The 22799-nt window shown below is 45.4% G+C and overlaps 1 protein-coding gene across 3 annotated transcripts; it reads right to left on the reverse strand.

Annotated features, from left to right (window-relative positions):
• Window positions 1-84: 84 nt before the first annotated feature.
• KLHL28 (kelch like family member 28) lies at window positions 85-22777 on the reverse strand. Of its 3 annotated transcripts, XM_075926134.2 has the most exons (7): window positions 22570-22777; window positions 21228-21303; window positions 18033-18138; window positions 15786-16684; window positions 8072-8515; window positions 4788-4996; window positions 85-4098 (listed from the first exon to the last, which is right to left on the reverse strand). In XM_075926134.2, exons 2-7 carry the CDS (start codon window positions 21287-21289, stop codon window positions 3935-3937), a joined length of 1884 nt encoding a protein of 627 aa, XP_075782249.1. In that variant the 5' UTR covers window positions 21290-21303; window positions 22570-22777; the 3' UTR covers window positions 85-3934. The 3 variants fall into 3 exon arrangements, with proteins under 3 accessions (XP_075782249.1, XP_075782250.1, XP_075782251.1); XM_075926135.2 differs by lacking the exon at window positions 21228-21303; XM_075926136.2 differs by lacking the exon at window positions 22570-22777 and having other exon boundaries at window positions 21204-21228.
• Window positions 22778-22799: the final 22 nt, after the last annotated feature.

Below are 22799 nucleotides of genomic sequence, written 5' to 3' on the forward strand. Positions count from 1 at the left end.
TCATTGCATTTGATTGCATTTAAAAGCAGGATTAAAACCAGCATGCGTTTGCATTCACCATCCAGCCAAAATGTAAAAATAAAATCCTTTTTGCCCCAGATTTATTTAGTAAACATTTCACATTAAATGAAATACTGTTACAACAAATTGTTACAGCGCATTGTCACAACAGCAAACACATATTGAAAATACTATTAAAGAACAAAAATGCAAGTTATTCAGCAGTTTTTAAAACTCAAATGCCACTTATGAAAACAAAATCCTGCTGCTAAAAACGGTGTACACATGAAAATACTGTACAGACACAGAACTATATTTCTCATCTGAAACTCACAACCAGATCACACCTCACAAGTCAGAGTACAATATGGTACTCACTGTACAAAGGTTCCAACCTGCTTAAAGTTAAAATTCTCCTTGGGTTTAAAGTACAGCACAGCACGTAAGGCAAAATATAGGAATTATCATCCAGTTCTTTGAGTTTTAATTAAACATCAGGAATTTAAGGCAATCTTGGAAAATTTTTGCATTGTTTTATATAAATGAGTGGGGACTTACAGGTGACAAATTCACAAAAGCAACACTTAACTACCTCCAGTAAAACAGTTAGCTACTTGTAACACCAGAGCTGTATATTGGACACATTTGTCCCCTCAGAGATTCCAACTGGATATTCCAAAACGAAAGCATTTGGAACTGCAATGACTATCAGGAAACTTGCATATGGCATTTTATTAAGTTTCTTTTAAACAACTGAGCAAAAATCCAATGACTTTATGAACACACAAACTCACACCTATTTTAAAGTGCTTTCAAAAATAATCGTGTAATTAAGAAATAGAACTGGATGATAATTTAAATTGTATGACATCTTGTTTGAAGGTCTTAACTTTCAGATTGCATGAAAGATGGTACAGGCTGTACCAGGTTTATTTTAAATGCTAAACTGATTGCTGTATCAGATCTTCCTAAAATGGAGCACTTCGGTGATCAGCACAAGCAGCGTCCAAAACAGAAAAATGAGTATGTCATATCTGTTAGCGTACAGGATTCCTAAGTTTGACAGGCCGACAGCATATCTGAGTGTTCATCTTACACTGATGCACTTTATCAATATCCAAGCTAAACAGACCTGTATCTAGAAACAGCAGGATTTTTCATTAACTATTACTTCTTCCATTCTTAACATCAAACCTGAATACTAAAATGTTGCTTAATTTGGTATTCTAAATTTAGCAATAGGCTGCATTAACCTCAGTATCATGTGAAGTGGTAAGTCTATTTAACAATTTAATTTCACTATTGCCTAAATGAAAGGAATAACATACACTGCACTTGTAAAATGCTTTGAGATCCTGAAATGAAAGGCGCTATCTAGATATTGACAAACTATCACCATACCGGTCAGGTATGAATCTACTGACACCAGACCACGTAAGTCCATCTATTGTGCCACTTTCTGCACATGAACTTTTGTTTACTAATGATTCAAATGAGACTTAAGTGTGTATGTTAAAAAGCTGCATTCATGGAATATTCTTGTAAAAAAATTCTGTACATGTTGAATTACACACAAACATCTGTAGCTGTGTCAAGGCATAAACTCACCAATTAAACACTGTTCTGCAAACTAGGTTTTTGAGCATCTTTATCTCCTTGTTTAAATGGAGGATAAGATGCTCCTTAATTCACAAAATCCATGTATCACTGTGACATTGTGTAACTAGAAAGCAAAAAGCAGATGTAAACATTCAACTTGGGCATGTGCCCAAAACAACATGATTTTGGTTATGATCGGTTCCTAAAACTGCTTTGCTCTTCACTACCACAAACACTCCCTGTACAACTCCATAGCTACCTGTCTTCTATCAACAGATCAGCTGGAATCATTCAGTTATGCTATTATTGCTATGTAACTAGAATAAGCAATAGGTCATTCACATAAACAGCATATAAAATGCTTAATTTGTCCATTGTATTTGCTTACAAGTCCTGCTGAATTCTACCAAGTTAGTAAAGTATGAAAAATATTTGCAGGATTCCATAATTTGTGCAAACATTGGTAAAATGTAGATTTTTTTTTATGGTTAAAAGATAATTCTTTCATTGTTGAAGATGAATCTTAGCTTATGGAAGAACAAGAAAACTGCAGTTTGCCTGGCTGCAATTAGTTTTACAGGAGCTCAGACTAAATTAAGTACACCCAGAACACCTTATTTTATGTACTTAAAAATGGCTTTTTAGACAACATTGTCGAATATTATTGCACTTTCAAAATTAATATGTGAATTTTCAGAGTGAGGGGAAACGTACATTGGATTATTATGTTAAAATCGGGATGTGGAAAATAACTCCAGAAACAGAAAAATGTATCAAGTAACAAAATTGGCAAGGATAAGTACGAACATTAGACCACACTGCAAAATAAACATGATTCCTTGCTTAAAACAAAGAAAAATGTAGCAAAACATACTATAATAACCTAAATTAACATTTATTCAGTCATTTATTTTAATGACTGTTAATCCTGCACAGTCTTTTTTTAATTTATCCTTCCAAATCTTAACTAATTTTGATTACTGGTGTCACTGATGTAGACTTCTTTAGAGTCTGGTTTATCACAAGAATCACCTTCAGTATTCAGTTACAAAGGATATGTGCACAGTATAAAAACTATGCCCAGTGCTTTTTATTCAATGTGATATTTTTTAAAGGCAAAACTTGTTTAAAGAGGCAGAAATGCACTGTTCATCCAGTCCATGTTTATGAACAACAGGATTATTAAACTAGCTCAACTGAAAACATTTAGAGTATGTTGTGTTATTACTGATATTTTTATAGGCACAAATTAATCAAGCAGATAAAAAGAAACAAACACACTAGAGAACAATCAAAACAAATATTGTTTTACGCATACTGCACTAGATTGGTAACAGCCTTGTGGTAAATCCTACAGTTAGCACCATTTTGATACCTGAACACTCTGTAAAAGCAATCACACATTCTTAAAAGCGGGGGGAAAAAAAGTTACAAGAAAGTATAAACACAAGTCTGATAGTACTAGGGATGAGTTGGACACGTCTTTCTAAATATTTACACCTATGTTGTGAACTCTGCAGTGCTACTTAAGAAAACCAAGACATTGTTGATGAATTAACCATTTAAAGCTTTCTTTGCTTTACGATTACAAGCACATTGCAGACTAGGTAAGTAATTTCATCTAGCATTAGTCAGTCCACAACAAAATGATAGGGGAAGTTAAAGAGAGTCAGTTAGTTGCAGTTTGTTTCAATAGGTTCAAAAATATAAAAAGGCATGAAACTTACCTTGCCAATGTATTAACTTAAATTGTCACCAAAGATAATTATCTCCAGCCCAAAACACATTAAGCAGGTAACAAAGGAGAGTGTACAGGCAACATACTATGGCATTTATTATTTACAAACCTTGAGATTCAGACAGAAGGCAGCCCTTTAGTTGCTATTCATAGAAAAGTTTGTGAAGCACTGGCATTTTCTCAATATGAAGACACAGCCAGTCAATTATTAACAAATAGTCCAATCATACAACATACTCGAATATCTTTCATCCCTAGCACAGTAGACTGCATGTTTCATAGTAGGAAGAGGTAAAAGCTCTAAAAAGTGAAAGGATTAGCTGTACAGTAGGTTTTCTAATCCTATTCCAGGTGTTTTAATATTAAGATAACAATTTCATGCCAGTAACAGGATGCAGTCCATACCCCAGATTGGCAACAAGTCTTTCATTTGTTTTGTTTTGTGTAACTAACAATAAACCAAGGCCAACTTTTGGGAAAAAGACCAACTCTGTCAATCAAATCTTTACCCTTTTCCTCCAAACTCCAGAAAATGCAGCTGATGGTCTCCATGAATTGGGCATTTTTTCAAGCAGGTCCATGAGTTTACACTTTTCATCAAAGTGCAGTCAAACCAAAATTGCATCGACAGTACATCATGCCAGCAGAGTCCAGCCACGTATCCGAGATAGGGTCATATTTCTGGACAGTGTTCAGATAGGATGACCCTGAGTGACCGCCAACAACATAAAGGTAGTTATCAACTACCGCTGCACCAACTCCTATTAAAGGGAACAAGATGCAAAATTCATTAAGAATATAATTTAGCAGAACAGAAACATCAAAAGTAGAGTTTTTGAAGAAGGCTGCATGTGGGTGGAAAAAAAAAAATCAGTGCCCATTTGGATCCAGGTCTCCTTTCTTGAATCACCCTGCATCCTCCCACCCCCCAAGCCAAACACTGACCTTTTCCCCCCAGTCAGACAGGGAGGAAGGACTAGGCAGTACTGAGAATGAACCAGCTGCCTAGGACAGTTCTACCCCCATGTTCTACCTACCAGTATTAGTTTTTGTTTTATAAATCTTGGTCAAGATTTTGCCATTCTTTGAATGAAAATAATTTTCATTTCCAGATATTCATAAACAGACTCTTTGAAGTCAGTGGGGCCTAAGGCTCTACTCAATGTGAGTACAGGTTGAAGAATTAGGCCTTTTATAATAATTAGGAAAAGAAATTATCTTGTAATTTATTCACACAAAGCAAAAGATAAAGTGAATATTTAGTCATTCTTTCACAGGACATTAAATTTTTTTAGTGAGTGCTGATCTATTCAGGGAAAAGACATGATACTCTGAAGGCCAAGTCCTGCATCCTTAATCTTGTCATTCTTCTATCAAGTCAAATGGCAGTTTTGTCTCTAAGGTCACCAGGATAACCTCTTGGCATTCTCAACATTTTACACATTCCTACCTGTTCTAGGTTCCTTCATAGGTCTACACACCGTCCATTGATTTTGATGGGGGTCGTATCTCTCGATGCTTGACAAGTGAGATACCCCATTGTGTCCACCCACTACAAAAATGAAGCCCAGCATGACAGCAACACCAAAGTTTATCCTTTTGTCCGCCATTGAAGCTACCGTCTCCCATGAGTCTTTACTTGGATCATAACGTTCCATGCTGCAGATACAAATAAACAACTTGTAAGCCTTGGGTTTTAATGACAATTGTTTTCACTGAGTTTTATACCACAAGAGACTTATCTGCATTCACCAGGGATTTCTAGGTTGCTTCTCTCAACTAAAAAGTTTGCTCCATTGTGTAAGTCAATGAGGAAAAAAAATGTTTAGGCTACTGGAAAAATCCTGCAGTTTAGCTGCTTTTCACCAAGGCTGGTGCAAAGAAGCCACGAAACCAACATTAGGGATGTTAGATATTGTTTATTTTAGTAATCGTGTAGCTACAACAATTTTTAGCAGTCACGCAGTTATTAAAATGCTCCCCCTCCCAGGGAACCCCCTGCCAACTCTGCGCTTCAGCTTCTATCAATCCAGGCGTATCAGTTAGTCATTTAAATGACTGTACACTAGCCAACACTCAACAACAGAAGGATCCTCCAGCAAAGTAGAACTGGCATAACTGAAGAATCAGCCCACAGAATTGCCAACAACAATTTAAAAACCTTCCCTCATGGCCTGTTCTGCCTGTACCCAGAAATTATCAGGTTACGATAATCACAGGATACATTTTGAGGAGAAACAAGAGCGAGTACAGGCTGAGGGTTCTTGTGAAGGACAAGTGTTACTATAATTCAAGGAATAACAATCATCTGAACATTTCACAAGTCTGCAAGGGAGTTTAACTAGGACATCTTTCAGGCACAAGGATTTCCCCATCTTGCCCAAACACCGAGGCCGGAGGGGTGGTGATGGAAGTGGGGAAGGAGTACTCATCAAGAATGGCAAAACAGGGTTTGAAAATCACTGCATAGTAGCGGAGGATGAGACATATCCTCACTGCGGGTAAATTTGCAAGCAGCATGCAGCCCCGCAAAGCATGCTTCCCTGCGCTGCACGTGTACAGAAGACAGAATGGTTACTACAGACATAAGCAATGGCTGCAGTCCCACCAGATGAGCAGCCCCCGTGGCATAGGGGGCAGAAGAGGGGAGAAGACAGACAGAGGAACCAGGAGGAGAAGTGCACTGAAGGCAAGAAGCCTATTACAGAGGAGTCAGCTTCCAGGGCTTGTATGAGCCCGATGACCAAGTCACTAACAGGGTCCACAACCAGGGAAAACAGAGTCACTCAAGAGAAAGGGAATTTTGAAAAAGGAAAGCTAGAACTACCTGGCACAATTTCAATAGCTCTGTAACTGTGGGTGATGCTGGCAATTCCTTGGTGTTCAAGACACGAATGCATGATTGGAGTAAGGCTATCATAGCTGCTCAGTGTTGAGGTGTGGTCAGAGTGTTTCTTCCTTAAACTCTGCATTGGTTTAACACTTAAATAAGTACACTTCGCATTATTCCAGTGAGGAATGCAATAGTCCCTCCCCCAACATCTAACAAAACTCATGTCTAAGACACTCATGCGTGTCTTCGCCATTCATCAGCTGAACAGCACCTCCTTTGTCACAAACTAGGGGTCTGACTCTTTTGCCATTTAATTCAGCGCCAAGAACTTTAGCAGCAATAGAACCAGATGCCACGGCAGCAGTGCTCCATGAGCCTGCTGTTTAAAGTGAGGCCTTTTGAAGAGCGATGCCCAACTGTTCTGCTGCCATTGCTCATGAGGGGAAGTTTGTGTTGCTGCATCCTATGACCCTAATGCTGCAGCCAGAGCATAGATTTCACAAATTGGGGAGCATGGATTCTTGACCGTTTGCACAACACAAGCCATTACATTTGACTCAGGCACTGCTAGGCTGAGCCCAATGACGTTAGTTCAAAAGAAGATTAAACTGCTGCGTGCCACAGGCAAAGAACAGGAGAGACTGAGGTGCCTACAACCCTGTTGCAATGGCTTGAAACGGATTGAATGGGAGATGCCCACCAGCAGGTGGTTCCTGCTCCATGCTGCAGATGAAGGTAAAAACCTCCAAAGGCCCTGGCAACATGACCCAGGCTAAAAATTTCTTCTTGATCCCAAATCTGTCAATCAGTTAGACCCTGAGCAAAACCTGGCAGGTCAGCCATCTAGAAAGAAAATCACATCAGAGCACTGATCTATCCAATCTGATACTTCAGAGGGAGACAAAACAAACCAATACCTATCCGGTCAATTGCGCACCAGGAAAAAAAAAACCCTTCCTAAGCTTGCAGGGTGACTGGCTGAAGCATGAGATTTGAATATAGTCAGAGCTACAAGCATTATGAGCCTGTTTAGGGAAATGCAAGCAACCCTGTTCTTGCCACGGCCCAGGTAATAAGGGAATGGACAAGGGGATTCACGGCCAGAAGGGACCAGGGACCAAGATCCATGTGGTGAGAAGCTGGCAACTGACAGGAGTGCTGCTGACTTCAATGGAACTCATTATGGGTGTAAGGTTCCAAGCTCGGGGATCTGAACATAGGACGAAGGCCTCTGACTGTTTGTTTTTGTGCTCATCCTCCTGTACTGGATCTTTATAATCAAACAAGTCTAAAGCCCAGTTCAGCTCAGCAAGATACATGAGTAACCAGCCTTTTAGCACACGTGTAATCCCACTGCAATTATGGACTTGAGTAACTAAGTGAACAGAGGAGGCCAAAGCACTAGATAATGACCCTTTAGAATCTGGGTTTTCGTTTTTTTTTTTTTTTTTTCCATACTTGGGGTAAACACCTAATGCCTCAAAGATGCACCATGAATAAATATTCTGGAACTTTAGCTGGAAGATGGTCAATGTGCATATTTTAAGAATTTAGGATTACAGCCAGTAGAATGTGAGGACCTGCGATCACAAACACTTTTTTTTTTACATTGACAGCTTCATCTTGTTAGCCTCCGAATTTTTTAAGCTTTTAGATTTTTCTCTTAAGATTTGTATTCCAGGAAGAGCTGAGCTAGAGCACTTCAGCTGTACATTAAAAGAAGGCTTCCCAAAGGAATTCTCAGGTTGATGAAGCAGAGCAATAATTAATGAGGCCCACCGTGGTTTACCACTGATCTTACTTAGAAACGTTAACAAGCAGCTGCTGATCACAAGGTAAATATTATCCCTCATTCTCCAAGTTCATGTTAGTTTGATCCTGCAGACCTCAACAGTACGTACCTGTTCATATGGGCAGGCCCATAACCTCCGATGGCATAGATCATTCCATCCAAGACAGCAGCAGCAAAACAACTTCTTGTTTTACTCATTGGCGCCACCGGCTGCCATTCCTTAACCTTTGGAATGTATTTCTCTACTGACTGTAAATACGATTGCCCATCATAGCCACCTAAGGCATACAGTTCCCCTGCCAGAACCACTACTCCAAGAGTACTTCGGCTCTCATTCATTCTTTCAAGAGATGTCCAGGTATTTGTATCGGGATCCCAGCATTCCACTGAATTTTCATGCTTTCGGTAACTGATGCCTTGACACATGTGCGTTGCAATCCCTCCTACAACATAGATCTTCTGGTCCAGGACACATATTCCAAATTCATAGCGGGGAATGCTAAGAGGTGCCAGACCTATCCAGGAGTCTTTCTGCGGAAAATACATCTCAACACTGGAGAGGAAATAGAGAATTTGGATTAGGTGAACAGACTGTACTCTCTGAAGCTGTGCTAAGTCCTACCAAGTACTATTCATTTGTTAATGACTGGAATGAATGTTTCACACCCAGGCCTGATGTACCTTGGATCAGGCCTCAGGTCATCCAGATCCAAGAATACTGAGCATTTCACAGTCACTGATTAACATGTGTGAAAGAGTTATTCAGTGAGGTAACACTTCCTCCAAATATACAGTAAGAAGGGAAAATTCCTATAAGCCACCATGAAAATTATCACTATATGGTCACTCAACCCAGAAATCTGCTGACAACTGGCATTAATGTTGCCATAGGAAATCCTGCCTCTGCAGTCCCGGAGCCGGCGTCAGACCCCAATACGACTCCTGTGATCATAGTGGGATTTTTCCCACTCTTATTTCTTTGGTAGTTACAGAATCCAGCAACCTCAGTCTTCACAAAAAGGTTCAAGGCAAGAGACAGATAAAAATACAGCAGCAAATATTACAGCTCTGCTGTCCTGCAGGAGAAAGCATTCCGTGCTGCAGAATGGTATGGCCTATTTTCAGCTCCCTGCTTCGGGAGCAGCTATCTGCATGTGCTCTTCCCCCTTCCATCTCTTGCCTTGAATTTTTTAGAAAAGTTAAAAACAAAGAAACATACAAACAGCTCTTTATGTCCACATGAATTGTTTAAACTCAAGGACTTTGGTTCAATTACAGCAGGGCAGAGAAAAAGCTCCCTATTTCACTGCATTTGCTGAAGGCTTGAGGAGAGCAGAAAACAATGGATTTCTGACAAAAATATTGGGAAGAGTCTTACAATCAGTACTTCACTGTGAGACTTCGCAGAAGAACAGTACCAGAGAGACTACTGGAAAAGTACGCTATTGAACAGAAAGTCACAAATTCTCATGATCTCCAATCCTTAGATCTGAAAAACTGACAAATTTCCCATTTTGAGGGTACATCTACACAGCAGTGTTATTTCGGAATAATGTTAGTTATTCCAAAAATAACATAGCGCACATATACACACCATGCCTTTATTTTGAAAGGCTATTGAGCTGAAGGACTTCTTACTCTGACTCCTGTAACCCTCATTTTACGAGGAGTAAGGGAAGCTGAAGGAAGAGTGTTCTTCCTTTGACTTCCTGCTGTGTAGACAGTGCCAAAAGCTGAATTAAGCTATTTCAACTTCAGCTACGCAATTGACATAAATGAAGTTGCATAGCTTAATTCGACTTTAGCCGTGCTGTGTAGATGTACCCTGATTATCTTCTGTGCCAATATAGGTTGAATCTCTCTAGTCCGGCACTCTCTGGTCTGGTAACATCTGTGGTCTGACATGATTTTAGTCACTTATCGTGGGTGTGGCCAATTTTCCCATGGTCCCATAAAGTTTGCTACAGCCACCAGTCCTGGTTCTCAGTGTTCTGTGCTGTAATTCAGCTCTAATTTACCCCTAAATATTTGTTAAGAGCCCAGTAAGCGGTGGAAGTGCCGGTAATGCTATCAGACAATATTGACCTCTTGTGGATCATCAAATTCTCTGGTTCGCCACCGGTGAGGTCCTGAGGGTGCTGGACTAAAGAGGTTCAGCCTGTTGCGGTTTCCAATTTTCACTTTGCTTCAGAAACACTATGTTTTCAAATCAAGTTTGGAAAAGTTAAGTGTAGTAACATCTACAGTAAATCATAATAAAGAACATAACAAATAGTTCTCTCAAAATTAAAAACTTCAAATGACAAGCTATTTTTTTCTTTAAGTCATGTAATTTTATGAGTTTGGGTTCAAGTTATTTAAACAGATACTAAACGCCTTTGTACTCTAAGAACATGTCTGAATCATGGTAGGTATTACAACCCCATCCAGTATCTTTAAGCACCACTGTATTAAAATTATAAATGGTTTATGTATGATTGCATTCTATTCCATGGGAGAGGGCTACCAAAGCTCATGCAGGAAATGAAAACATTCGGGGCGATTAAGGCCTGTCACTAAGACTACAACTAGTATATTTAAATCTCTGTAGAGTTGTAAAACTGGGCTTTCTGGAAACAAGACAGAGAAAGGGATTTTGGTATAAAACGATGACCCTGAACTGACACACGGGGCCTACTGTATGATCCAGTGAGCAGACAGGACCTCTTGACCAAGGGCCCCAATCCCAAGGAAAGGCTGGAAAGACTTTGGCATCCTAGAGATCCCAAGACACTGATGGGTAACTGCTGGTAACATTTTACCATGCAGAGCAGAACCCCTCTTGTGTTTATCTTCTCTGTAATGCTTTTACCATAAGAATGCATATGCTAGCACAGAGCAAACTGGGCAGTAACTGGCAACATGATCTTCTGGTCCCCAGAGAGAAAGCAAAGCACAGGCCGCAGCCTTTGGGCAAACTGTCTTGCCCGGATATCACAGCATGGACGGGGAGCTGTGCAGCTTGAAAATGCCAGTCAGGAATGGAAGTGACATGGGTCTCCATCAAAGACAGGTAGAAGCTGGAATGGGCCCCCTACCCATGATTCCTTGAGGGTAAATACAGGTGCAATCACCAAGAAAGTGCAACATGAACAGCCCTATCATACAACAGTAGAATAAGGTTAGTGCTATAGTATTCTATGAACCACAAAACAAGTCACATTTGTCTGAAAATACAGGCAATACCCAAGAATACCAGAAATGGAAAACACCCAAGAAAAAGTCATGTTTCTCTCTCTTTCTAAAATACAGTTTGCTTTGGACATCTGACAACTCAGGTGTCTAGAGAATATGACCACTGGAGCCTATTCATAGGGAGGGACCTTGTTCAAGCTCTTGGATACCCTGGCTTGAAAGGTGGTGGGAAATTACATTTGCCTCCCTCAGGGAAGGATAGGAGCCCCTGCCCAAAAGAAAGGGAAGAAAGGGTTGTGTGGTGCACACAATTAATCAGTTACAAGGGAGATTAGCACATCTGGCTTCTCCTAGGCCAGTGGTCTCCAACCTTTTTACACCCAAGATCACTTTTTAAATGACAGACCAAGCCAAGATCTACCGCCCCGCCCCTTCCTTGAAGCCCCGCCCTCTCTATTCTCCTCCTCTCCATCACTTGCTATCCCCAATCCTTATACTGCTGCTCTTTTTTTTTATTCTTCTGTAGGAAGAGGTTTGTCCAACATTTGGCCTGTCTACACTGGACCAAATGTCAGGAAAAAACCCTTCTTTTGGAAGCCCCCTTATTCCTTGTGGAAAGAGGAACAAAGGGGTGACCAAAAGAGCCTGTTTGCTCTTCCACTAAAAAAGCGGAAGAACAAACGCAACCCTGGATGCAGAAGAGTTTTTCTGGGATATCTCCAGAATCCTGAAAAACTCCTGCAGTCTAGCTGGACCTTTGCTGGGCTGAGACAGGACGTGTAGGCTCTGGGGTGGGAATGAGGGATTTGGGCGTGGGAAGGAGTGAGAGGTGCAAGCTCTGGGAGGAAATCTGGATGGAGGAGGAGGTGGAGAAGGGGACACTGGCTCGGGGAGGGGGCTCCAGGCTGGGCAGTGTTGGGATACTAAGCAAGCCACAGGCTTGCGGATGTGAGGGTGCAGGAATTTGGGTTGGGGTATGTGAGGGGCTGAGGGCATGGGGTTCCAGTGTTTGATAGGTTCAGAGCTAGGGTCTGGGGAAGGGGGAGTGCAGGAGTGGTTGTGGCCAGATGGGGGCTTGGCCCCAATTGGGGGTTTGTTGGCCAGGCTTCATTTTTAAATAGAATAATATGTTAAACAGAAAACGTTTCTGCATTGTCTTTATTTATGAGAATGGCAGGGAACCTGCCTTGAGTCAGGGAACCTGCCTTGAACCTGCCACTGACCCATAGAAAAGTCATTTGGGAGCAGGGGACACAGTACTGGGGAGGAGTGCTAGTGGGTTCTGGAGCAGGGAACAGGGTGCCAGTGGGGGCAGGGGAGAGGGGGCAGGGTGCCAGGACAGGTTTCAGTAGTAGGAGACAGGGTGCCAGAAGGAACTGGTTTCTGCAGGGAGGGCAGGGTGCCGGGGGACAAGTTTCTGCAGGGGGGTGGGGGGGGCAGGTTTCTGCAGCTGGGTCGGGGGGGCAAGGGAGAGGGAACAGGGGGCCAGGAGGGCGGGGGACAAGTTTGGGGCAGAGGAGAGGGAACAAGGTTGGGGGCAGGGAGTTCCCTACACCAGCCACAGAGGGAAGCCTCCGACCCGCGCTCCCTCCGGACTGACCGCAGGGCAGCCGGGCTGGAGCGAAGAAAAGTGGCTGCTCGGCCAGCTGGCCATGGTGCTCAGCCAGGGTGCCACCACAAGCTCCACGTGGGCAGGCGCAGAGGGGAAGCCACCCAATCAGCTGGAGCACGGTTCAGCCTCCTCTGGGCTGAACCCCAGAGCCAGCAGGCCAGGCAGCTTCTCCTCTGCGCCCGCCCACGTGGTGCACCCTGGCTGAGCGCCATGGCCAGCTGGCCGGGCAGCTGCTTCTCTTCCCTCCAGCCCGGCTGCCCTGCACTCAGCCCAGGGAGGCTGCGCCTAGCTCCAGCTGTGCAAGCCACAGTCAGCTGGCTGGGGTGTTTCAGCCCTCCCAGCCTCCCAGCTCCCACCATTCCTTGCAGCTACTCACCTGTGGTGTTGCTCAGTGAGTAGCTGCTCCTCAAATGAGGAAATCTAATGTAAATGTCCTGCGCAGGCGCGCAGTTCAGAGAGGGCTCAAGAGCTACTCTTAGAGCCCCTGAGATCTACCGGTAGCTCACGATCTACTGGTTGGTGACCACGGTCCTAGGCCATGGGGATGATAGCAGCTGTTGCTATTAGTGCTACCATTAGTGCTGAATTAGCACCTCCTCTCTATTCCAAGCATTCACTCTCCTCCAACTCCAGCTGTGCGCTTTGGAGCATGCTCAGTGCAGGTGGAATGTTGTTAGAAGTGTGTTGCTACAATACTGTGTATATGCAAGTTACAAGAGTCAGAGTAGGGATGTTAGATATTGGTTAATTGAATAGTTGAGTAACCTCATGAATTCTTATCGCTTAGGAGACTATTCTATAGTCTGCGGGAGCGGGGCCAGCAGCCAGTGTGCTCCGGCCTCACTCCCAAGGAGCCCCCCCCCGCCACTCCATGCTGCTGCCACTGTATCAGAGACAGCAGCATGGGATGCCAGGTGGGAGCTGGTCTGCGAGGGGAGCCAGTTTAAAAACCAGCCCCCTTGTGGACCTGTGCTGTTGCCGTGGTGATCCTGCGGCCAGAAATGTGCCTTTTGCGGTCCGCATGAAAATCCAACAAAATTTGGGATTGACATTTTCCTCTGACTTAAGGATGTTAAATATCGACTATTTGATTAGTCAATAGGGCTTAGGGCTGTTGCTACACTTCAAAGGCCAAAACGCTGCATGGAGCCTGGGGTCAGCTGGGGACTAACCCACTGATACCGGGCTCCACGCGGCACTGCCACTTTGAAACACCGTGAGAAGCCTGATGCTGGGCTCCCTGTGAGTTTCAAAGTGGCAGCACCACACAGAGCCCGGGGTCAGCGGGGGATCCTGGGCTCTGCTGCTTTGAAATGCCATGAGGAGTCCCCAGCTGGCCCCAGGCTGCAGGCAGTGTTTTTAAAGCAGCAGTGCCACATGGAGCCTGGGGTCTGTCCCCCGGCTTCAAGTGGTGCTGCCGCTTTCAAGTACCCCTTCCATTTGCTGCCTCTTTCTGATAGAGGCAGCAAGTGGGGGAAGCGACTAGTTGACTAGTCCTTCACATCCCTGCTCTGACTTAGGGATGTAAAAGTGTAGTCAATTAACCAATAAGAGAAAGCTTGTAGGTTAATGCTATAGACTACACACATTTCCCCTCCTCTCCCACTGGTCAGCAGCCCAGCTTAGTTCCGGCTCACGCCAGGTCCAGGAGCTCAGACCACCCCCTAGACAGGGGCTGCTGCCTCCCTGTACCACTACCTCTTTATCAGTGCCAAATTTCCAAGTTCTTATTCCAAACACTGGAGACACACAGCTCTTAAAAATTACCCAGCCACCTATTTGAACTTGGAAGAGCTATTTCCACACCCCATCCCCTCATTCTTAGAGACCACTGTGCACTTTGTGCTATGGCACGCAAAGTCGGGAACAGTTCAGACTAAATGGTTTTAAGCAACTGAAAACCGAGGCTTATAAGTATAAAACATCCTAAACTAAAGGTGTAGCTACACTTCATCTATCAACACTACTTACAATAAAGGATTTAAAACGCTAAAATAGAACTTATTAACTTAAGTTAGACCACATCAAACATCACTTGAAAAAATAGTTAGTCCCAATTGTACATTCTGGTAAGTACAAGGTCTGTTTTAAGCCACCAAGAAGGTTTTGTGGGAAGCACATCTGTGACACCTACACTACAGTTTTACTATTTGGCAGTCAAGAACCGTGACTGTGGAGAGAAACAAAAATCATGTACACCATAAAGCTCTGAAAGGGTAGCAAGGCAAAAATAAATGCATGCCACCCAAATTATCTTGTGAGGCTTTGTAATATTTCTCATTGTAGAAAAGTTCCCAGCACAAATTAAGGAACACATTTCAGGGAAAATCATATACGAAAATAAAGATCACAATATGCTCTTGATAAGCCTGTTTCCTGTGATTTTTTTTAATTTGACTTTTAATTATTTAGATGTTCATGAAAGAAGGCAGAACACCGACCATCTCAAGACTGAAGTCCTTTAATTACAAATTAAACAATTACAGTCCAAAGACTGTTTCAACCTTACCTGGAGGGACACGTTAATACAGGTTGGACCTCCCTGGTCTGGCATCCTTGGACCTGACTGGTCCGTGATAAGGAATTTTTCCAGACCAGAGAAGGTAATTTCAGGCCCCCTGCTGCCACCCCCCCATCCCCCCAGGATTCCTGGTTCCCCCACATCACCCAGCTGAGCTGCGTGCCAGCTTCTGGCCTCTCCCGAGTTGAGCCCATGCACCAGTTCCTTGCCCCTCCCCCTTGCAGCCCAGAGGACCTTGCACTGGCTCCTGGTGCCGTCCCCTGCTCAGCCCAGCTGAGCCAGGAGCCGGCTCCCTGCCTTCCCACTCCTGCAGCTCAAATAAGCTGCACACTGGCTCCCAGTCCCCGCTTCACAGCCCAGCTGAGCCATGCACCAGCTCCTGGTCCTTGCAGCACAATGGGACTTTCTGCTCCTAGAACATCCATGGTCATGCCGGACCACAGATATTGCCGGACCATAGAATCCTGGATTTTAGAGATGCAAACTGTACCACATAGTTTCAGCAATTCTCCTTACCTTTCCAAACAAGCAAACAGCCCAGCTTTTCCTCCTACAGCACAAAGGACTTTAGGAGCACACCGTGGTCGTGTCATCAACACAGTTTGATGGGAAAGTCTGTGCTCAGGCATGAAGTGGTATTTCAGGGCTTCATTCAGTAGATGTTTACAAGTATGGTCATCACGAATAAGATGGTTTGCTTCATACAACCGAGTTAGAAACTTAACACTCAGCAGTGGCAACCGGACACAGTGAAGCAACTGCGCTAAGTACTTCTGTCGCTCCTGCACATCGTACTTGATCCAAGACTCCAGTGCATAAAAAACAGTCTCTTCTGTGACAACATTCAAACAGTCATTTGAAACAATTTCATCTAATTCAGCATGTGTGAGCTCAAAAAATTCTTCAGTCTGACAAACGTCTTCAAAATTCTGGCAAATATATTTGTTAGCAGCCAAGTAGAGGTCGTGGCAGCCATACGTCTCTGCGAAACGAGAAATCCCAATGCAGTTGCCAGGGTCTAGCTGGCTTTCGAGAAACGTGCAACATTCCTTTAGGACAAGTTTGATCTGAAGGAGATTTGCAGCTGGAAGAAGTGACTCTACAGTGTCCTGCGAGATGAATACAGTCCCTGTGTATGCATATTCCACTATGGCCTGCAGCGCAGCCTCATCAATGCACTGGAACTCTACCTCGGAGTTCTCCTTCTCTGAAAGATTTCCAGTGAACATGGCTTTGAAATATGGACTGATGCTAGCAAGTACCACCTTGTGTGCATGGATCTTGACATCACCGACTCTAAGGATAATGTCACATAGCTCATGGTGTTGGCGAAGGAGGTTCAAGCCCTGCAAAAGCTGTTCAGAGTGTAAGTGGGTTAAGTTGGCAAGCATGTAGGTTGGAGATGACTGGTCCATCTGTGACAAAGAAAATGTTAAATATGTTACTCAGAGTTCATTATCCATTTTACTTAGAACTCAAGCCATTAAAAAGACAACATTTCAAAAATCGTATTTATTTTTATAATTCACGCTATTATTTTAATTATTACACTATGCTCCAGTTGGACAACTAAAACAAACATTTTGCTTTCTGATTTCCCAACTAGCAAAGTGCTTTTTTATGCACGTTAAAGTCAAAGATATATATATTTTTTAATTTTCTCCCTTACAGAAGCTGTATTTTGGGTCTAGCATACTTGACAGCATGTTTGAAATGGGGGGTTGCATCAAATATACACAACCACGACAGTTTAAGAGATCATATTCATTTTGGCCAGAGCATAGAAGTTCGTAAACTTCTACAGATCACTGTCCTTCTCTGAGTAGTTGATGGGACAGTTCGTAACTCTGATCTTCTACTGTACTGAGCAAACCCTGCGAAAAGGAAACAATTACTACACATGTCCCTGTGCCATACACTCTTCAAAATTAATATTTTGCTAGGCAGTTCAATATTTTCCTCCTTCCTTCACAAGAACACTGGGGACTATTAATTATTTAATATTTAGAAAATGCTTTGAAGAAAAAAGTTCTTAAACATTACAAATTAAATTGCAGTTTTAGAAAACAAAGGGAGTGCTTATTTTAGAATCTCTTATTTCAAAATCATTTTAAACAATTATAAGGAACTATTCTGCCTACAAAACTAAACTACTTTTCTTATTATGACAGACTGACAATATCTTGAACAAACCTTATGGAATTAAGAAACTTCACTGAATTAAACCTTATTGAATTAGGGTTTCTTTGAGGCATTGTATATTAACAATGCAGCTGTGTGTTATTGGGGCACTGTATCTACCTTTTCTAGAAACAGGTGGTGGTGTTCCTAATCTACTTCCTCTGTCATCAATGCCTTGAAGCTAACATGCTGGAGAGGCTCACATATACTAGTTCAGATTGGATTCTCCAGGGATTAATGACAAAGAAAGGGGTTTGAATAACTAGCCTAGGTTTACACTGGCTCATGGGGTTTTCTTCCTGAACCAGCAAATGGACAGGACCCAGGATCTCCATCCTAAGGGTAGTGTTGGAAGGATTGTGTGCTTTTTTTAAGCTAAAATTGTGTTAAATCTATGGTCACAAGGAATCCCCTTGGGTGAAAGGCTGGAGGGCTGCTCCTGCCAGAATCGCTGTTAGGGTGATGTCCAGTAAGCTTATTAATATGTGTGTAGGTTCTTTCATTGTTTGCAAGATGGTTTCTTGGGGATGGTTCTTACCAGAAGAACAAACGCCGCTCACAAATGAAATGTAGCAAATATACCTGTGTTAACCGTCTCTGAAGAGGAAGTAAGCAGGTGTCCATCAGGAGCTTTTCTGTGCTGAGGATAACACGGGATAGGCAGGAAACCACACAGTCTGGCAAAACCCTGGTCAGAAGGCAAAGAGACACAGGTTTCCACCCAGAAAGGCAATGGCTAGGGAGCTGGAAGCCTGCGAGTGGGTGCACAGGCCTGACCATGGAGGGGAAATACAGCCCTGAACTGTGACGTCTATTATTATTTATTAAGGAAATATAATACCCCTGGCCTCCATCCTGAGTACAACCATTTGTATTTTTGTTACTGGTTCATAAACCACAGACATTTATTTGCTATTTTATTGCAGCCAGAATTATTACATTTGTTATTGGGGGGGAAAAAAGTGTCAAGTGGCTAAGAACTGGGGCAATGGAATTGCCTTTTGCAAATAACCATTAGAACTACCCCCTCATAGGTTTCCAGCACAATACAATAAACCATCAAAGTGCTCCTAGCTTTGTTCCAGTTAGGAATGTTAGCCAGTAGTCGACTACTTGACTTCTCAATTAAACTTATGCTTATCAGGCAGTCAACTGGTGTATCAACTACTCACTTCCCCCACCCCTTCCTGCCTCTATGAGAGGCGGTGGGGGGACAGGGGTCGGTGCTGGGGGGAGCTGGCTTAAAAGCCATATCTCCCCCCCCCCGTCCCCAGCAATATCGCCGTGGTGCTGCTCTGCCCCGCCCCTGCTGCCTCTATCACTCTTGATCATGACCCCCAACAAAAATACATATGAACATGGTGCCCTTCAGATTTCTCAATTTTAAATAAATCAGCTTTTCATCTGTTAAACTGACTACAGAACTTTCTCATTTTGCTTCTTGTAAGCTGATACTAAAACGTAAGGACTTGGTCACTGGCAAGTTTCTCTTCATCATATTTACAACTCCCCAACTAACATCTAATTTGCAGAGCAAAGCACTAAGTATTGAATCTGGAGGGACATAATTATTAGATCATGTTTAAATATAGAACATAGCAGTTGCTACCAAGAGGTGAAGAATTACAACCAAAGTAAAAACAATTTTGTGTACAAAAAACACACGACTTTACATCCCTTTCCTATTAGAATCTTGTATCAGGTTTTTAAGGAAACCCTTCACAATTCTCTGAAAACAGGACTGAGACAAATGGTCTCTGAATTTTCAGCATTCACAAGCTTAGTGATGCAATCTAGCAGCTAAAACCCCTACTTCTTATTTTTATTTCCTTTAGTTAAATGTATTTGCTTACAAAGATTATTCTACTTTGCCTCACTTCCTAATTTTACTCTAGGAACACACACAATCCAATGAACAACATCCTGAAAAAGACAAATTGCTAAAGATCCAGAATCATTACTGTGATAGGGAATAAAGCTCAGAACCTGCAAAAACTTGTGCATGTAATTTTGTGTGTGCGAGCAGACCCAAAGAATTAAATGTGGCTATTTACACTTGTGTTTACCAACACAGCGATCCTCAAATACATGCACTGAACCTTCATTCGTTTGAAGGAAGAACAAGATACATTCAGTAGAGAGAGACATATACTAAGGGTGTAAAATCCCCTTTAAAATGTTAACTGGTTAATTTATATGTTTAACTGGTTAACCAACCCGTTGTATTGTGCGGTGGGCCTGACTGGACTAGAGCAGCCTCTGCTCCAGCCAGGCCCACTGCAGCAGGCCACGCCACTGCTCTGGCTCGGCTCATCATACCACTCGGTCCAGCTGGGCCTACCACACGGCACCATGGGGTACTTCTCCAGTTGGGCTGGGCAGGACCTGAAGTACTGCACCATGTTGCAGGCGGGGGCTGCTCTGGCCAGCGTGGGTGTCGGTTAATCAGTTACCCTGGTAAGCATGCCAGGAAGGCAATGTTTACGAATAACCAGCTAACCTTTTACATCCTTAGTGCCTATTCAGATAACTTGCACTTAACAAAAGTGTGGTACTATTTCTATAAAACATGTAGATGAACTGTCAAGTTCTAGTCCTTTCTAATAACAAACATTAACATGGAAGTACAATAACTATAAAGAGAACTGTTAGGAAAAAGTCAAAATTAACTTGGAAAAGTTATGTTACGTTCTCTTGACCTATAAATCATCCTCCTTTCACAAATAATATTATGTAATGACTAGGGATGTAAAATCCCATATAATTAACCCATTAAACCAAGGGTAGGGAACCTAAGTCCTGGGGGCTGGATGCAGCCCCTGGCTTGCCTGGATCTGGCCCCCGAGGCTCAGGGCTTCCCCCCAGCATTGGGGAGTCCTTGCTGATGCTCCAGCTTTTCCCCCTTCCCTCCACCGTCCCACTATGGGGCTGAAGCACGCAAAATCTACTCGCCTGGGCTCCCTAGGCACTGGTGTGTGAAGTGCCTTCTTTTCAGTTTGGGGCCATTCTAGTGAGAGGTTTTTTATTGCTGTTTTTTTTTTTTTTTTGGCTTCTTACCTGTCTGCAGCCCAAGTGATAGAAGAGGGAAGATACAACAAATTAACTACCCTTTCAGACAAATTTACATCAGAAGAAATTAATAGCAAATTCCAAATAGCAGGCACAACTTTGGAAAATATGCTAGAAGGACATAGGTGTGGCTTTTGGGTACCATTACAATATAAATAATAGCTGTATATTGACAATCTCTTCAAAACACGGATTAGTTGAGACCTAACAAGCCTGCTCCATTTCTAAATTCTATGAACACATCATAGGACACTAAAGATAAGGGAGGTAAAATGCCAGTTAATCAGTTAACTGGTTAACACCTTAAACAGGATCCTACAGTATGCTTACTGGTGATGCTTACCAGTTAACTCAGGGGTGGGGAAACTCTTTTAGATTGAGGGCCACTAACCCACAGAAAAATCAGTTGGGGGCTGCACACAAGTGAGAAGTTAAAAACCAAACAAGCCCTCAATGACGTGGCCTCTGACTGAAAAGGAGAAAGACACTCTCCACATTTCTTTCACACACCAGAGCCTAGGCAGCCCAGCCTAGTAGATTTTGTGTGCTGCAGCCCCAGTGGGGACTGCCCAATGCTGAGGTGAGGGGCCCTAACACTCAGGGACCGGATCCAGGAAAGCCACGGGCCACATCCATCCCTGAGGTCGTAGGTTCCCTACCCGAGTTAACTGCTGACATCCTTACTAAATTCATGACTACTTTTGTCACCTCCACGCTGGATGTCCTCTACTTAGGGCTATTCCGAAAGTCAGCTCTGAAGTTTCAATCATAACAGAGCACACGCCTGCGAGGGGAAGGGCATGCGGTTAGCATTCTGCACTTGTTCTGCCAGCTCGACGTGGCTTCCTTTCCCGCACAGCACACGGTGCCGGGTTTGGCCCCACGGGTCAAGCTGGTTGGCCGTTTCCCCCTCACAAGACACCGACCGTGTCAGCATGTCCCCCGAGACGGAGACACTTGGGACCAAAGCGCCAGAGAGACCACAACGCTTCCCAGCGGGCTCCGGCCTCGTCGCCCGCCCGGCCAGGCCCGGCTCTCAGGGCTCAGCCCAGCGCGGAGGGTCCCAGGCCGGCCCGGACACAGCCCGAGGAAGCCAAATCCTGCGCCAAGTCGCGGGGGGGGGCAGGGAGGGTCGGTTCGGGGTCTGCCCGCCCCCCGTAGGAGCCCGGGCGGGGGGGGGGGGGCGGGGGGGGGGGGGTCGGTTCGGGGTCTGCCCCCCCCGTAGGAGCCCGGGCGGGGGGGGGGAGGGGGTCGGTTCGGGGTCTGCCCCCCCCCCGTAGGAGCCCGGGCGGGGGGGGGGGGTCGGTTCGGGGTCTGCCCCCCCGTGGGAGCCCGGGCGGGGGGGGTCGGTTCGGGGTCTGCCCCCCCGTGGGAGCCCGGGCGGGGGGGGGTCGGTTCGGGGTCTGCCCCCCCCCCCGTGGGAGCCCGGGCGGGGGGGGGTTCGGGGTCTGCCCCCCCGTGGGAGCCCGGGCGGGGGGGGTCGGTTCGGGGTCTGCCCCCCCCGTGGGAGCCCGGGCGGGGGGGGGTCGGTTCGGGGTCTGCCCCCCCCCCCCCGTGGGAGCCCGGGCGGGGGGGATTCGGGGTCTGCCCCCCCGTGGGAGCCCGGGCGGGGGGGGGTCGGTTCGGGGTCTGCCCCCCCGTGGGAGCCCGGGCGGGGGGGGGGGGGGGTCGGTTCGGGGTCTGCCCCCCCGTGGGAGCCCGGGCGGGGGGGGGTCGGTTCGGGGTCTGCCCCCCCCCCCGTGGGAGCCCGGGCGGGGGGGATTCGGGGTCTGCCCCCCCGTGGGAGCCCGGGCGGGGGGGGTCGGGGTCTGCCCCCCCCGTGGGAGCCCGGGCGGGGGGGGGGGGTCGGGGTCTGCCCCCCCCCCCGTGGGAGCCCGGGCGGGGGGGGGGGGGCGGGGGGGGGGGTCGGGGTCTGCTGCCCCCCCCCCCCGGGCGGGGGGGGTGGGAGCCCGGGCGGGGGGGGGGTCGGGGTCTGCCCCCCCCCCGTGGGAGCCCGGGCGGGGGGGGGGTCGGGGTCTCCCCCCCAGGCCGAGCCCCCCGCCCCGCTCACCGGAGTCATGAGGGCGGCAGAGGCCGGGACGAGGCCCCCCTGGCCTCCTGTCAGAGCCCACCACACGGCGCCGCTGCGTCACTTCCGGGCCTGCGCCTCACGCGGGGGGCCGCCCCCACGCCCCCTTCGCCGTCGCCATCTTAGGGGATCACGTGACCCCGGCGCCGCGCGCGGCTCGGCGCTGCCCCTGTGCGGCCCCGCGGGAAGGTCACGTGCCGGGCCTTGCGCCG

Source organism: Pelodiscus sinensis, chromosome 5 (genome assembly GCF_052426305.1).
Source record: "Pelodiscus sinensis isolate ZL-2025 chromosome 5, ASM5242630v1, whole genome shotgun sequence".
In the NCBI taxonomy this organism is placed as follows: domain Eukaryota; kingdom Metazoa; phylum Chordata; order Testudines; family Trionychidae; genus Pelodiscus; species Pelodiscus sinensis.

Excerpts from the sequence above, each read along its gene's own strand:
- KLHL28 (XM_075926134.2), bottom strand. The coding sequence starts at position 21,289 with ATGATTGAAACTTCAGAGCTGACTTTCGGAATAGCCCTAAGTAGAGGA. Across the intron at positions 8,516-15,785 it reads CTGTTTGCTTGTTTGGAAAG|TGTTGAGATGTATTTTCCGC; the intron begins GTAAGGAGAATT and ends TTTCCTCTCCAG. Across the intron at positions 4,997-8,071 it reads GGGCCTGCCCATATGAACAG|CATGGAACGTTATGATCCAA; the intron begins GTACGTACTGTT and ends TTGTATCTGCAG.